This window comes from Mesocricetus auratus, unplaced genomic scaffold (assembly GCF_017639785.1).
Source record: "Mesocricetus auratus isolate SY011 unplaced genomic scaffold, BCM_Maur_2.0 Super-Scaffold_4256, whole genome shotgun sequence".
NCBI classification, from domain to species: Eukaryota; Metazoa; Chordata; class Mammalia; order Rodentia; family Cricetidae; genus Mesocricetus; species Mesocricetus auratus.
In genome coordinates, this window is record NW_024429182.1 from 112,958,150 (window position 1) to 112,973,206 (window position 15,057).

A 15,057-nucleotide genomic window follows, 5' to 3' on the forward strand; every position below is an offset into this window, starting at 1 on the left:
TGTCTGTAATTCATCAGCATTTTCCCCCACCCCAGGCATTGGCCAACAGTAAAGAAAATTGGATACCAGAGGCATGAGCTGGGCACTTTGGATCTTGGAGAAAGCATGACAAAGCACTTCCCAGAGCCCATCCCTTAAACAGGAGATGCTCTTCATCTCTCAGAGGCCCGTGGAGATGAGCTCGTCCCTGCTCCACCGCTTGGAAAGGTCTCACACATGACTGCAGTGAGGCTGATCCAAAGAAAACACACCCTTCTCCACCACGCACAGCGTCACTTACCCAGCCCGTGCTCCAGTGTTTGTGGGGAATGGGCTCCTTGAGAAAGGGATACAGTGAGTACTCACAACAGGAGGACTGGACGCACACTTTACAAGGGGGGGCCGCTCCAGTTCCATCCGGCTAGAAAGGAAGGGCCAAGAAGGGAAGCCTGCCACAGAGCCGGTCCTTGGTGTACTTGAATGTCAAGGTCAGTCTGAGATGCTTGATCACTGTTTCCAGCTTTCTAGAAAAGGTTTGGAGATGTGCTTCCCTGGTTCCAACAAGTGCCCGAAGGCTTCTGCACTGAGGACATAGACAAAGACTTCCAAAGTCTCTACCATAGACTAGCCCCAAGGCCCCAGACTTAAATTCCTAAAACTGGAGAGCGCTGGCTAGAGTGAAGGCCCTCCGGCATAGTGGTCCTCGCTGGCCACTGGCAGGCAGGAAGAAAGAATGTGTATATGGAGACTCCCATTAACAGGAGGAAGGAGCTGAGTAACAAGTTGGGGGGGAGGGGCAGGATGTAGAATTGCAATCAAAGCCCTCATCTTAGAAGTAAAATGAAATGAGAAGAAAACCCCCAACATCTTCCGCCCCTTGCCAGGCTTGGAGTGGGTACGTATCGGGTAAACCAGGCACCCAGTGTTGCAGAGATGCCATACTCTGTGTGGGCTGACTCCTGTGGCAGGGAATAGCTCACTAGTGGTACCTTCTTGATTTGACCCTTGAGAACACAGGGCCTGTGTGGGCACAGAGGTTCAGCGTCCCCCCACCCTACATGCAGGACAGCAAGCACTTGCTGTGAATTAGTACCCATAGCCTCCAATCTCACTGGAATCCTCTCCCCAGGCTCTTGTCAGGGAACTAGCATCTGCAGAAAACTGCCACTAGTGAAGTCTCTCTACCTTCCTTTCTTCTGGGATGTATGTGTGTGTGCATGTCCCCGGGTAGAGGTCAAGCTGCCTCGGGTGTCCTCCCTCAGGAGCTGTCCAGATTTTTTATTTTTATTTTATTTAAAACAGAGTGTCTCTCTTTTACCTGGAACTTGCCAAGTAGGCTAGGTTGGCTGGTCAGTAAGGCCCTGTCTCCACCTCCTTCCTATACCCTGGGATTAACCAGGGCCATCACCCAAGGCCTTTTTACATTGATCCTGGGAATTGAACTCTGTTTTTCAAGCCTGTAAGCACTTCTCCCTGGCCAATGAGCCCTCTTTCAAACCAAGGTCTCTGACTGCATGAGGGTGCATCTTCCCTCCAAGGGACCTCTAGACCCAGGAGACTCTTGATTGTGTTGCTATGGCCGCTTCCAAAAGCGGGGAGGGGTTTGAAATCTAACAGCCGGAATGTGGAAGTCGCAGGTCTTTCTTCTCTCTGGCCTGCCTGTCCCTTGGGGAGGCCACTGCGTGTAAGGTGCGCTTCCATGGCTACAGCCCTCCGAGGTCGGCCGCTCTCGTCCTGGGCTCCAGCGCCCTCACCTGGTGGCCGCGGCATGTCCCGGCGGCGGCTCTCGGGCTTGGGTCTGCGGCTCCCGGAGCGGCCGCCAGAGCCCGCCCGGGTCCGGCCCCGCAGGAGGCCCACCTCGGTGAGTGGGAGGACGCTGCCCCGAGACGAGGGGGGGGAGTGTGGGCGGGGGGGGGGGACGGGATGAGTGCGGGCGCCGGGGGCTCTGGATGGGGAGGAGCCAGCCCCGGAAGGCGGCTATAAAAAGCGGCGGCTCTGGCTGGCAGCTCCAAGCTAGCAGCTAGTAAGGCAGTGAGCGCGCGGAGCCGAGAGAGGAGCGCCTGCCGCGCAGAGTGGCAGTGGTCTGGTGCTGCGGGAGCACTGTGCTGAGTGAGGCTCGGATCTGCACCCCACTTCCCGCGAGCTGTCGTCCTGTTGGCTCACGCTCAGGAGCTCGACGCGTGGGATAAGATTCTAGACTCCGGGATGCTGCACTTCAAGTCCCCGAGGCGTGGCACTGTCTCGGTCATCAACCGGAGGTAAGGGGACCGCCGGAGGTAAGAGGACCCGGGCTAGGGCTCGAGGGCTGCATGGATTTAGCCTTGGAGGGGAGAGAACAGTCGGAATCCCGCGCCTCCCCTCAGTTTAGGGAAAACGTTGCTTTCCGTCGGCCTGTTTGTCCAGCCTGTTCTATGCTGTCTGCCTCTGTCTGTCTGCCTCTCTGTCCTCCTGCCTGCCCGTGTGTATGTATGTCTGCCTGCCTGCCTGTCTGTCTGTCCACGCGTATGTTAGTGGGCACATGCCCCCGTCATCATCCTCTGTGGATGCCTCTGAGATCTTTACAAGCGGCAGGTGTTGGGGACACGAATGTCCTGGAACGCATTCGACGGGAGGCAGATCTCTGCTTTGCTTAGGTTGTCCCCCTATGAATGGCACTTAGATGCTCACACAAACAACAGTGTCTCACCGAAGAGGGATGGCCCCGAAGCAGGTCTCGGAAGGAAGGAGCCCAGTGCAGTGAGGCTGCTTACCCTGTGGCTAGTGGTCGTGAGCCCCACAAGTCTGCACCTTGTCGCTGCGCTCGCTTTGGCAAGGTCTCTTGGGTTCCCTCGTCAGCCTCTGCTGTCCCAGCGATGCCCTGGCACAGTGCGGGCGCAGGCGGAGATGATCTGATGTTAGACGACCTCGGTGGTCCCTGCTGATGTTTAAGCAAACCTAAGCCTGGCAGCGCTGCAGGAATGTTTGTTGGCACCTGGCAACGGACGCCATCTGCAAGAAGGGTCGCGCTAGATTGACAGAAAAACCAGGATCTCAGCAGGGCATAAGCCTGAGTCGTGCACGGTTCTCCAGTTTGACGCTCTGGGAACCAGGTCCGAGGAGATTTCGGGATGAACCCAGGAGAATGCGTGTAGTTTTGACAAGAAGGAAGGTGAACCGGCATTCCCCAAGAGTTGGACATTCCACCGGCGCCAGGTCTGAGGTTCTCAGTCCTGCTCCGAGCAGCCAACTCTGCCCACAGGTAAGAATTCCCTTTTAAAGCCAAGCTTTTGATGTGAGAGCCACGGCCTGACTGAAGCCCTGTCCAGGAGACAGTGAGCCAGGGAGTCGTCTCCGTGTCAGCGGTCTGGAGAGGGACCCCAGGCGCGCCCGCGGGCGGGGAACAGGCGACTCTGCGTGCCCAGGCGCGGCGCCACCATGGACAGCTCCCAGCTACTTCCGCCACTCGGGGCCTGTGGCGGTGAGTCTGGAGTAGTCAGGAGCCTCCTTCAAGGATACAGGTGTTGAGCCACTGGGAAGGTAGAAAGGGACTAAAAGTCCTGGGTACCTAGGTGTTATTTCTGGAGACACTAACCACCGAGAAGGGAGCCTACCCTGCCAGGGGCTGTGGTTTTCTACCAGGTCCCAGCAGAGCTTGTATTTGATTGTGTGTAGCCTCTTAATGTCACTTTAGTTTCGTGTGGCACCATGGAGATCCCTCAGAGATGTGGCAGGTGTGCAACCTTTGTTATATGATCCAGACAGTGAGATAAAGGTGTATGCGATTAGGTATAGAACTAGATTGCTTTCAATGTAGAGTGTAAGGTCATTTCTTTATTGAACAATATAATAAATGTGGTAGTGAATCAGTATTTTAGTTTCACAGTTTATGACAGAATGGAGAAGAAACCACATAAGACAAAATTACAAGGAAGTGTCTGGGTGGGTGTGCAAAATCAGCTGTACTCCTCTTGATCCTAACTGTCCTCTAAAGAAAGATTCTGGAGATGGCTTCCAAGGACTCTGCTTAGCCCACAGGATGATGGATTACTTGGGAATGGGGTGAGGGATTGTCTCCTTCTTCTAGTAAGAAACGATAGTGAATGGACTCTTCTTGTCAGCACCACCTTCCTAATGCTGCAACTCTTTAATGCAGTTCCTCGGGTTGTGCTGACCCCCAGACATAAAATTATGTTCATTGTTACTTCATAAGTGTAATTTTGCTACTGTTATGAATCATGATGTAAATACCTATGTTTTCTGATGGAATTTGAGGGTCGTGACGCATGGGTTGAGAACCACTGACCTATGCCAAAACATAGAAGTGTGTGTTCCTTTATTTTAAAAATTATAAGAAATCAGAAGGTCTTTTCTGCTTGTGATGGATGCATATGCATAATAAATAATAAAATGAGACACACACAGAGAGAGAGAGAGAGAGAGAGAGAGAGAGAGAGAGAGAGAGAGAGAGAGAGAGAGAGAGAGAGAGAGAGAGAGAGAGAGATCTGTGACTGAGGGAAAGACAGCTAAACTTATGCCTGCTTCCTCATCAGTAAGCGGCTAGGGATAAAGCAAAGCATTAAGTCCAGAGCTGAGCAGAGAGAACTCCTGAAACGACACTGGTTACGAGTGCATTTGAAAGTGCTACCATTTTTCTGAATTGTGTTCACCAGCCCAGTGTCATCTTTCTTAATCAAGTAACTGGTTGGGACTCCATTGCCATTTATTGACACATTTGACAACTCGTTGATGGAAATGAAAGTACTGAGGAAAGATAAGTTGAAGGATTTTTTTAATGAGTGAAGGATTTTTTTTAATGAGAGACCAATCAGTTCATTGTTTCTCCACCTGTCCAACTTGGGGGAAATGTTTTTTTTTTTTTAAAGAAGTCGTTTTCAGTCAGTACAGCACAGCCCTTTGATCTACATGATCATTTCTTCCTGCACTTTTTCTCACCCCATCTGCTAAGGAGCCCCGTTATCTTGCCAAGGCACGACACCCTTGGGGGACAGGGGTGGGGGGTCTTTAGGCCTTTTGTGTCTATATAAAGCTCAACTTAGCTGAAGAGAAAAGATGTTGGCCTTACCAAACCTAGAGTGGTCACACCACATGCTCTCTTACACGCTTGAGTTTTGCTCAGAAATGACAACCTGGTCAAGATGCTTTGCTCACTATATTTTGTCCTCACTGGATTTGGAGGTCTCCTTAAGTTTCTTCATTTTGGGGGTTCTGTCTGGTAGGAACCGATAGCATATGACATGCCACAGAAATTTGGATAATGGAGCTACAAGCACCCAGTATCGTGGTGAGATCTCCCCTGGCCCCCAGAGCATGCACACACATGCGCTTATTTCTGCAAGTTTCCCATCCTAGTGTGCTCAGATTTTCCTTCATTCCCTCTCTCAGTAGATCAGATGGGATCTTTCCACTTGAAAGGAAAATGGAGTTCACGAGTAGCCTACAGATGCTGGGAGTCTTTCTGTGACTTTCATCCACCGACGATGTGACTACAAAAGAAGGATGTGGATCCCCACCTCACCCTGAAGTCTGGACTGTCTTCTGGACACTACAGAGTCCAGTCTCCAGTGTCCCTGTAGCTTCCAGGTAAGAAAATGACTGAACCATGGACTATTCCTGCGAGGCAAGGCCAATGAGGTGAGGAAGTGGCCTGTGTGGAAGAAAGGAACTTATCCTTGGTTCTGTAGCATTCTGTCCGTGGCAGCTGTGTTCGAGTCTTTGGGACAGACAGATCAGATGGCAAGGGTGACATTTGGTGAGAAAGGCCAGTGGGATGGTAAAGGCAACTCTGTTACTCTCATTGACTCCTTTGAAGCCTGCGACCCCTTTTAGTCCTGCCTGGTGTGGGCAGATCAGTACCATCATGTGGATTAAATGCACTTTGCATTTTATCTATAGTTCAAAAGGCACATGCTTGCATGGAGCTCGGCTGCCCAAGGGGAACAAGGTTATGTTTGTGAGCTTCATCCGCAAGATTCCCTGACTGTGACAGTCTGGGTGACATGTATCTCTGCACATGGTAGCAAATACGCAGATGTTTGATCTTATCGGAGTAATGTGGCAGCTGTCTTTTCTGCTTTTCAGTACAATGAAGGAAGCTCCAGTTTCCTTTGAAGAGGGACTAGAAGGATCTTGCTTGCTTGACTCTGGTTGGGTTGTCAATGATTGGGAGTGGGTACTGAGGGAGTTCTCAGGGCCATGTGTTTCTTTCTGTCATCTTGTCAGCTGCTCAGCATGATCTTAACTTCCGCCAAAGCCTTACATGTAGGAACTGTGAAGATTTGGATAGGATGGTGGCTGTCATGGTGACTTTTATTAGTCTCCACACCTTGCTGTCTAGTCATTTCCTTGGGACCATCTAGGCCTCTCTGGCAGGTTCCATGGTTTTTCTTTTATCTTCTGTCTGCTCTGGTGCCAGGCTTTGTTTTATCTTAGGTCTCTGGCAGGGAGGCTGCTTGTCATCAAATATACATTATACTGCTCCTCAGTTCCCTTGGTGCCAGGAAACACATTTACCCACCCAGAGGCGCTCCTTCCTGCCCCTGTTATTTTTCATGGCCTGTCCCCGGACTCTGCTTGGCTCCTCTAGGTTCTGCTTGGTTCCGGGAAGCTAATATGGCCTTCTCTTCCCAGACCTGCAAGGGAGGGATCCTTTGGAAGCCTAGGCAGTCTTTCCCTGCCAAGGTGCCCACTCTGAGCAAGTATCTCTCTTTCCACCCTAGACAGCATGGCTCCTTGCCTTGGGAACTCACGAGGTATTCATAAGGCTTTTGATTTGAATCTTCTGCAAGGGCAGTGAGACCACAGGATTACCCGCAACTTTATAGTGCTCGAAACAACTGCTTTGGAAAGAGCTATGCATTTTTTTTCCTCCATCTGCTGAGGAACTTAGCCATCAGACATTTTCTATTACATGGAAGTCAAGAACAGAGGCTGGTGGCTTTGCCGTGCAAAATGTGGATGGCAGACTGCCGTCTATCCTGTTTCTAGGGACAGGAAGTCTGAAGGCTTCTTCAGCAGCCTTGAGCTGAGTGGTTTGTGCTATTGGCCTGAGTCCTTATAGCTGTAGGGTATGGTACTGAGGGCATTACAGTGAACATGAAGACAGGACTCCGACTCCCTTTGATGTGGCTGTACTTCTCAGGAAAGATGAAGGGCACTGGGCCATCCCTGAGAGACTGAATGGGAGGGGACAGCCATTGCCATTCTGCTCCCCACCTGGACTGGCTGTCAGATCTTAGGCAGGGTCCTAGGCTCTCCCAGTCTTTTGCTTTCTAACCTTCTTACATAAGAGGAGCTTCCGGGTCTTGAACATATCAATAAACTACAGCGAGGCTTGAGAGAGCACAACTCTGGCTTGGAAGATGAGGAGTGGATTTGGGAGGTCTGTATTCCTAACAAGCTTGGGCGGGGTGGGGGATGCTGCTGGTTCTGGACCCCCTTCCCCCTTGACTTTCTGTGATTCAGACGAACTAATTTTGATGTCATTTTCTGATGTCCAAGTAGATGGAGCCAAGCTGCCCCCTGACCTCTTAAAGACCCTTCAAATTCCCGGAGATAATTACGGTCATTCCTAAGTTGTCTTATCAGCAGACTAAATATCTTGAACCCCTTTTCCCTGTCATAATAAATTTTCCCAAACTCTCTGAACCCAGTTACTTTTAAGCGCAAGATTATTGTGTAAATGGCTATTTATCTTTGCCTGGCAGGAGCATTTGAATGCAATTTTGGTGGCATTAAGAGATCATTTGAGGAATTTCATCTAACTCTGACCCCAGACAGTGAGAATGCATGTTTATATTTAAAAAAAACTTTTCTGGACTTGAAAAGATCACATTTTTAAAAAACATGTGAAAATGAAATTTAAAGCCTCAATTGTCTTTTTCAGTCCTCTAATCTTGAAGCATTCCTGCAAGGGTGGGTTGGCCACAACAGATGCATTTTGGGTGCCAGAGATGCAGGTGTGCTCCTGCAGTCTGTCATCCACTACCACATTTGTAAGCTGAAAATAGACAAGACTGTGATCATCTGGGCGGTAACTCCTGAGTTAATTCTGGGGAGGTGGATTTGAAGACATGATCCAAGATCTCTAGGATTCAACAGTTTAGAGGGAGGACAGGACAGACATCCAAGTCAGAAGTTGCTCCACAGAGTGAGGGGGGACCAGGATAGATGACTCACAGGGTGGAGGTTAGGACTAACTAGGGCATCAGAGGAGCCATTGACTCAGCTGGAGATGAAGCCAGGAAGCTTCTTCTGGAAGGGTTAACAGGCCCTTTTAACTTAGGCAACAATGAGGTTCTGAGAGGGAAGCACCAAAACATTCCACACAGACACAAGGGCACAGAGAAAGATCCAGACGCTCCAACAGTCTTAAATGGCTCACTTCTTTCAACTCTCGGGTGCATATCTGACTCCGGGGCACAGGCTCCCTGACATGCCCAGACATTGGGCTACACCATAGAGAACAAGCCTACCAAACACTGGTAGGTTTTGGGACCTTTTGTCTCCTGGACTAGAGGTTTAAAAAAGGACTTTAACTATAAAATGTTTTATTCCTTTAAAATCTGACTAAATCCAATTCGCAAACCAGATAAAAAAAAGTATCTATGACTAGGAACGGGAGCAATGTTGGTGTTGAGGCCCACAAGAGGTTCCAAAGATCCTTCTGGTTTCCCAGGCACACAGTTGAAAAGCCTTTGTCTGGAATCTTTTTTGTTTTGCTCCAGGCAGCCATATTAATGGTGTTATCTTGGTTTCAGTATAGTCTACCTTGCTGTGTCTTTTAAATATTTTGATGTCTTGTTGTTGTTTTTTTTTAATGGTGTGTGTGTATGGGAGTGTCATCAGTTTTCAAAGAAATAAGATCAGAGTTCTTTTGCATGTATTAACCTAAAGAATACAGAAGATAAGGGTTGCTAATTGGCAAAGGCTCTCTGATGGAAACCTCCAGTTGAGCTCACCATGGGAGGAAGCAATACAGCTGTGAGCTATCTGCGAAAATAGGCTGTATATTTTCAAACCTGTCAATCAGTCTTAAACCTCCTAAGACTATAAAAGCTGGTAATGAAAAAATTAGTTTATTTCCGATGTAAAATTTTAACACATCCTACAGAGGACCTTGGATCTCTTTTCATTTCTTTGAATGCAAAGTAGTTTTGAAGGAAGAGTCCTAGAAGGGCCAATAAAGCTGCTAGGTGGGTATGGAAGAGTTTGGCCAGCAAGGTAGTTCTTGGGAGTGTGGTTCTTGGGAGGCCCCTACAAAACTCTCTCCTAAGGAGGAAATAGATACTCTGAGTGAAGCACCATTTGAATAGAACCTGCCCATCACTGATGACTAGTCCCAGTCATTCAAAGGGAATCTGGAAAGCCACTTCTGGGCCTGGTACCAGCTCTTCCAACATAACCATGAATTATTTAAGATGGTGAAAGCAAGTCTTGTTTAGTCCAGGGAGCTTAGAAAACACCCAGCCTTCAGAAGAACCTACTGGGTATATGAGAAACCCTGGCAGAGGCAAGCAGCATGCTGACACACACAGGGGTTCTACCAGTTCAGGCGTCTGTGGTTGCCAGGGTTCCTTCTGTCTACTGGGACATTTCAGGGAAGGCTGGAGAAAACGGTTATCAGTGACTCTACTCTCTGGGAGCATCTGACCTTCACCCCACGTTGCTGCTGCAGCCAAAACCCCTGCACAAAGACTGGCTCCCAAAGCATGGAGTCTTAGCCTTTCCCTCCTTCCTAGGCTTTTCCTTGGGCTACTCAGAGGTGACCACAGACCCTGGTTCTTCGGCCACATGGAACTGTCTGGGAGACTAGCTGGTGGCAAGCCTGAGTCAATTGAGGAAGATATTGACCTCTGGCCTCTACATGCATGTGCAAACAGATACATGCACACACACACACACACACACACACACACACACACACACAATCCCTTTTTGATAAATAAGGCAGGAGAGTAGTGCCTTGAGCTAAAAGCTGTGCAGAAGCACCACACAGGTCTACCCCTATGTCCTCAGATCCCACCTGCAGATAACATGGCCCCTCAGGAACATGGAGGGAAGGACGGGTGAGGTTTAGTTATAGCCAAGCAGTGGCCTCTACACCCTGTTGCCTGCCTCCTGTAGAAAACACTTGCCATACTGTCTGGTGGGACATTTGTTCCTGCCATATCTCGATGCATGGTAGGACACAGCTGTTCTTCCTCTAATGAACAGTAGAGATCAGCCCCTATAGGAGTGCACAGGGGACAAGCTTGAGTGAAAAAAAAGTTTCTAAACAAGTTGGTGGTTTATGACAAGCCCATCTGGAAGCTGGATTGCAGGCGCTGAGTAATTTGCGCGTGTGCTCATTTTCCAAAGGATTAGGTTCAAAGAAACCTCAGACACCACTGCTCAGACACACACTACTTTTCCTTTCCTTCCGTTGAAGACCCACGTTGCTTTCAGGGGAATTTAATCCATACATTTCAGATCCATTTCCATGTTACTCAGCAAAACGTTGCATTTCTGTACCGTTGCTCAACCGTGAGTGAGGTCACACATTCCCCTATGCTCTGACGCATGCTCACGGTTCACAGCTGAGTGACTCCGTAGCCATTCACTGCACGAAAGGAAGCCTATAAACTGGAGGCAAAAAGAGGGAATGATCCTTTATGGGGACTCCATTCTCACTTAGACTTTTGTTCTTCATGGGTGTTTTGACTGGAGTTTTACATGTTGGATTGCAGTATTATTTATACATTAAGGCCTGAGCTCTCTGTCCCTCCTTATGTTCAGTTTGTCTGTTTTGCTTTTGTGCTCTCTTTATTCTATACCTAAGGTTTTACTTAGGCATTTTACTTGCCTCACTCTAGGTCGTGGTGGCTCAAGCAAGCCTCTGGGGATGCTAAGGGCACTTGTGACTTTGTTGAGACGTGAGACTCTTTGTAACAGGGGCACGAGAGGCACATGATTCAGGAACCAAAGTTACATATTCCCTCTCCTCTACCTATTCCCTCTTCCCTTGCTTACCTATGTTTCTGGCTAAGGAAGAAACTAGTAGCCTGTGGGAGGACCTTCAGCAGATCTCATTGTACTGCAATGCAACTGTGCCTGTGACTTCTTCTCCTAACCCCCTTTTCTAGGACGGGCCCAGAACATACTATGTAGCTGAGGATAACTTTTAATTTTTGATTCTCCTGCTTCTACCTCCTAAGTCCTGGGAATATAGGTGTATGCCACCAGGTCCACTGTATGTGGTACTGGGGATGAAGATCCAAGGTCCTGTGAATGCTGGGTAAACATTACACCGACTGAGCTATGTCCCCAGCCCATATCCCAGGACTTTCTGAAAAGACACTGATGTCAACCAACAGATTCCTCTGTTCTGTTTCAGTCAGTAAAAGCAAAAGCCGTTTTAGGGTTTGAATTTCAGGACTCCCAGATGCTTGTTTTTCTCCTTGCTTACATGACTTTGCAAACGTGCAAAGGCTTGGCCATGTCTTTGGTATATAAAGGCATTGGAGCTTCCAACAGCTCGATGATGATGCTGACCGCATAATTGTGGGTTGTATGTGTGTTGGGGCTTCTCCAGTGGCTGAGGAAGAGTTTACATATGATTCAGATTTCAAAATCATAGGGTATGGCTGGCACAAATGGCAGAGTATCAACATCTGGAATTTTCTGAGAATGACCATGGAATGGAAGGTTTTTTTCCTTTAAATATACCCATCTACTGTTGCTCTAAGTAAGAAACTATTCCTGACTATTCTTTCAAATCTTGCTTCACAAGCATAAACTTGAACTTTGTGGAGGTTGCCTGAGAACATTGGGATCTGAAGACAGAAAGGGGAGTCCTAATTTGAACAGTGTATATGCTTCTTTCACAGTTGTTTGGTGGCCATTCTGGTGAATGTGGTTCCTTTTAGCTGGAGATGACGTCTACGTCATCACCAATAATGCAATCAATAGCCTTTCCCTCAATCAGAAACAGAATCCCTACCTGGCACAGCACAGTCTCGTGTACAGTTCTTGCCAATGGCTAACATGTAATAGGAACTCACATAGTACTTGTTAGATCTCTCAGGCTGTCCAAATATCTAGAAATGATCTCAACTATGGATTTTGGGTGGTTTGAGAAAATCCAGCACTCCTCAGGAACTCCTAAAACCAGTTAGTTCCCAGCTGCCAAAAGGAGTCGTTTTCCTTACCTCTGGCAGAAGGGACATACTGCTCCATAGCTATATACCCATGCCAGTCTCCTGGCCCTTTCCTTCCCACAGCTATTCACCCTTCTTATAACCTGTTATTCCTTACGACTCAGACACTTTCTCTTATTCTCTCTGCGTCTCCTTCTGTCTCTGTCTCTCTCTGTCTCTGCTCTATTCTCCATCTCTTGTTGTCTCACTGCCTCCACTGTTCTTGCCCTCTCTCCTGCTTCCCTAGCTTTGGGCCTGTCCATTCTGCTGACCATGTTCATTTTGCTTCTTTTTCTCTCTACTCTCTCTAATATTTGCAATACAAACCCTAACCATATTGTGGAGCCATCATTCGTGCAGCATTTTTTTTTACTAACCCCCCCCCACCACCACACACCCCACATACTCTTTTTCCTTGTTCCTCTGAAACAGTGTCTCCCTCAGTTATCAGCCTGTGGCCTTCAACTAACTGGGTAGCCCTAGCAAGCCTTCGACTTTCAGTCTTTCTGCCTTGGCCTCCTGAATCGCTGGGATTTCAGGCCTGAGCCACCAGGGCTGGTAATGCTAATTCTTCAATATTTTGCTCTGATCTGGGGGCAAAGGTAGTGACTGTTAGTCATCTTCTGAGATGTCTGTACTCCTGTAGCCCTGGGGTGATCCCCAACATTTAAGTTACTATCTGGGGTTTACTGAGCACTTACAAAGATCCACGTGAAACACTTTGTACACACCACCTCCCTTTACCTACCTGGCAACCATGACAAACCTTTGTTTCGGTTTGCAGTTGGAGGGGGTCCAGTGAGGTGGCATGATTTAGTCAAGATCTCCCAGTTTGACGTGGTAGCGCTGAAAACTGGGGCCCAGGGCTGCATGACCTTAAAAGGCCACGTTCTTAATAATGACTGCTGTGACTTGATTCTTGAGTTGTGGCAAGGTGTGCTTAGGGGAACGTTATCCTTCTCAGTAGAGCAAGTTGAAAGGAATTCCAACCCCAAGGCAGTCACTGTTGAGTGTGCATCTATCCTGATACCAGAGATTAAGGACAGCTTCATTGTCTCTCCACAATGGAGAAGCTCACAGCATAGCTGGAGAGATAGACAGACAGCCCTCCTAACAATCTGCACTGTAAGAGGGTGTGAACAAAGCAATATGGAGTGCCACTGCAGAGAGCACAAACAGCCCGGCAGGGAAGACTTCTCAGCAGGTGGCAGGCATCCTGGAGGAAGAGCTCAGTTTGCAGGCTGGAGAGGCTTAGGAAGGAAGCAAGAGCCTTAGCCAAGGGCAGTGGAGCTAGAGAACGGGTATTTGGAGAAGGTCTGTGTGTCTCCTGCGGCTGGAAGTGAGACCCTCCACCCCGGGTGGGGGTGCTCAGGCAAAGAGTGTGGTATTCATGGCAGCCAGTGCATGGAGAGGCTAACTGTTCCAGCTCTGAGCAGACTCACAGACCTGAGGGAAAGGGACACTGTCAGCCCTACTCCCTGGCACCAGAGCCATGAAGCAGTTCACAGGGAGCTCTACATGCGAAGCATCTGGGAGCCTTAGGGTCAACTCCTGGGGACATGGGTTTGGTTTCCTGAAGGCTTTGAGGAAACATTTCTGCACTCCACATTTATCTCAATTGCCTGGCAATATCCCCTGAACCCTGGTTTTCTGTGTCCAGCATCAGGACCAGGGCAGTGTATTCATCCTGTAGCCTCTGATGATGTTTAAAGTCTTTCCTTATTCTTCTAAACTTCTTGTGATGCTCAGCTTCTACCTTTGCCATAGAGTGTCTTTTCAACCAAAATGTATCCTTTGCTTACTTGACCTAAGTTGACTAATTTGGGCAGGACAATGGAGTTGGCTCACAATAGCACAGAGGTTGCACAGATGCCCATCCAGAGCAGTGCTGTCTCATGGAAGTACCGCAGGGAGTGCTCTAGCCATCCTTTAAAGTGAAGAGTGAACAAAATCAATTTTATGGTCCTGGGGGGATGGTTCAGCAGGTAAAGTGCTTGTGTCATAAGCACGGGGACCAGAGCTCACAGCTCCCACACCCATGTGTGGTCCAGAGAGGGAAGCAGTGTAGATGGCACACACGCAGACGCTTCTAACTGTGGTGCATGGCCTGAATGGAAAGTGCAAGACCCCAGGCGGGACAATGGTCAGGGTGACCAGTAGAGGTAGAAGTGGGAGTAGGGGTTAGCTATTTATTTATTCTAAAGGATCCCTCTGGTAGCTTTCAGAGGATGCATGTGAGTGGTGGGCCTTGCTAGGCAATGGTTAGCAAGAAAAGAGGCACAGGAGGCTAGGAGGCTGGGGTCAGGACAGAGTTATGGAGTCAGAGATGGGGAGAAAGAGAGTGTGAATGGATCCGAGTGGCATTGAAGAGGCATAACCACCACCGTTTGGTGGTGAACTGAACACAGACTGGTGGAGGAGGAGACGTTCTGGCAGCTCTAGCATTGAAGTGTGTTGGAAAAACTAAAGAAGGTTTGGGCTAGACACGTATATGCTAGGTCACTGGCTGGTCAAACAAGGAACCCTGAAAACTCAACAGCAGTATCCACTGCTCAAAACAACAAAACAAAAAAAGCACTTTATTTAAAATACTGTGGAATTTTAGCTAGCTCTCATTAAGAATGTTAAAAAAACTACTTTTGATCTATTTTTGCAATTTGTTATTATTATTAATTATTATTATTCACAAAACTAAGCAAGTAAGCAGAGATTTGGGCTATCTTTTTGTTGGTCACCCTCAGAATGGTAGAGTGAGTCATAAATGGCGAGCTGGTGTGTGCTAGCGGCCCTCCCATTTTTTCCCCTGGAGAGCTCTGATTAAGAGCCTGAAACTCAAGAGACACTTCATTGGAGACTGCCAGGAAATGAATGAACAAACTACAGAATTCTGGTTGAGAAGCTCTTA

General features: G+C 48.4%; 1 protein-coding gene and 1 long non-coding RNA gene across 4 annotated transcripts in view; both read left to right on the top strand.

Moving 5' to 3' along the window:
• The first annotated feature begins 1,970 nt into the window (after window positions 1–1,970).
• The window catches only part of LOC101840294 (cell migration inducing hyaluronidase 1), a 150,339-nt gene continuing 137,252 nt past the window's right edge, over window positions 1,971–15,057 (top strand). Inside the window, exon 1 of one of the 3 annotated variants that reach the window (XM_040729076.1) lies at window positions 1,971–2,237. In XM_040729076.1, coding sequence (XP_040585010.1) covers window positions 2,185–2,237 — 53 coding nt within the window. In that variant the 5' untranslated portion in view covers window positions 1,971–2,184. The remainder of the gene's footprint in view (window positions 2,238–15,057) is intronic. The other 2 variants (XM_040729074.1, XM_005077854.4) reach the window with 2 other exon arrangements.
• LOC121133180 overlaps window positions 2,255–15,057 on the top strand; it is an 83,691-nt gene continuing 70,888 nt past the window's right edge. Inside the window, exons 1-2 of the long non-coding RNA XR_005869957.1 lie at window positions 2,255–3,217; window positions 5,362–5,559. This is a non-coding gene — a long non-coding RNA (uncharacterized LOC121133180). The remainder of the gene's footprint in view (window positions 3,218–5,361; window positions 5,560–15,057) is intronic.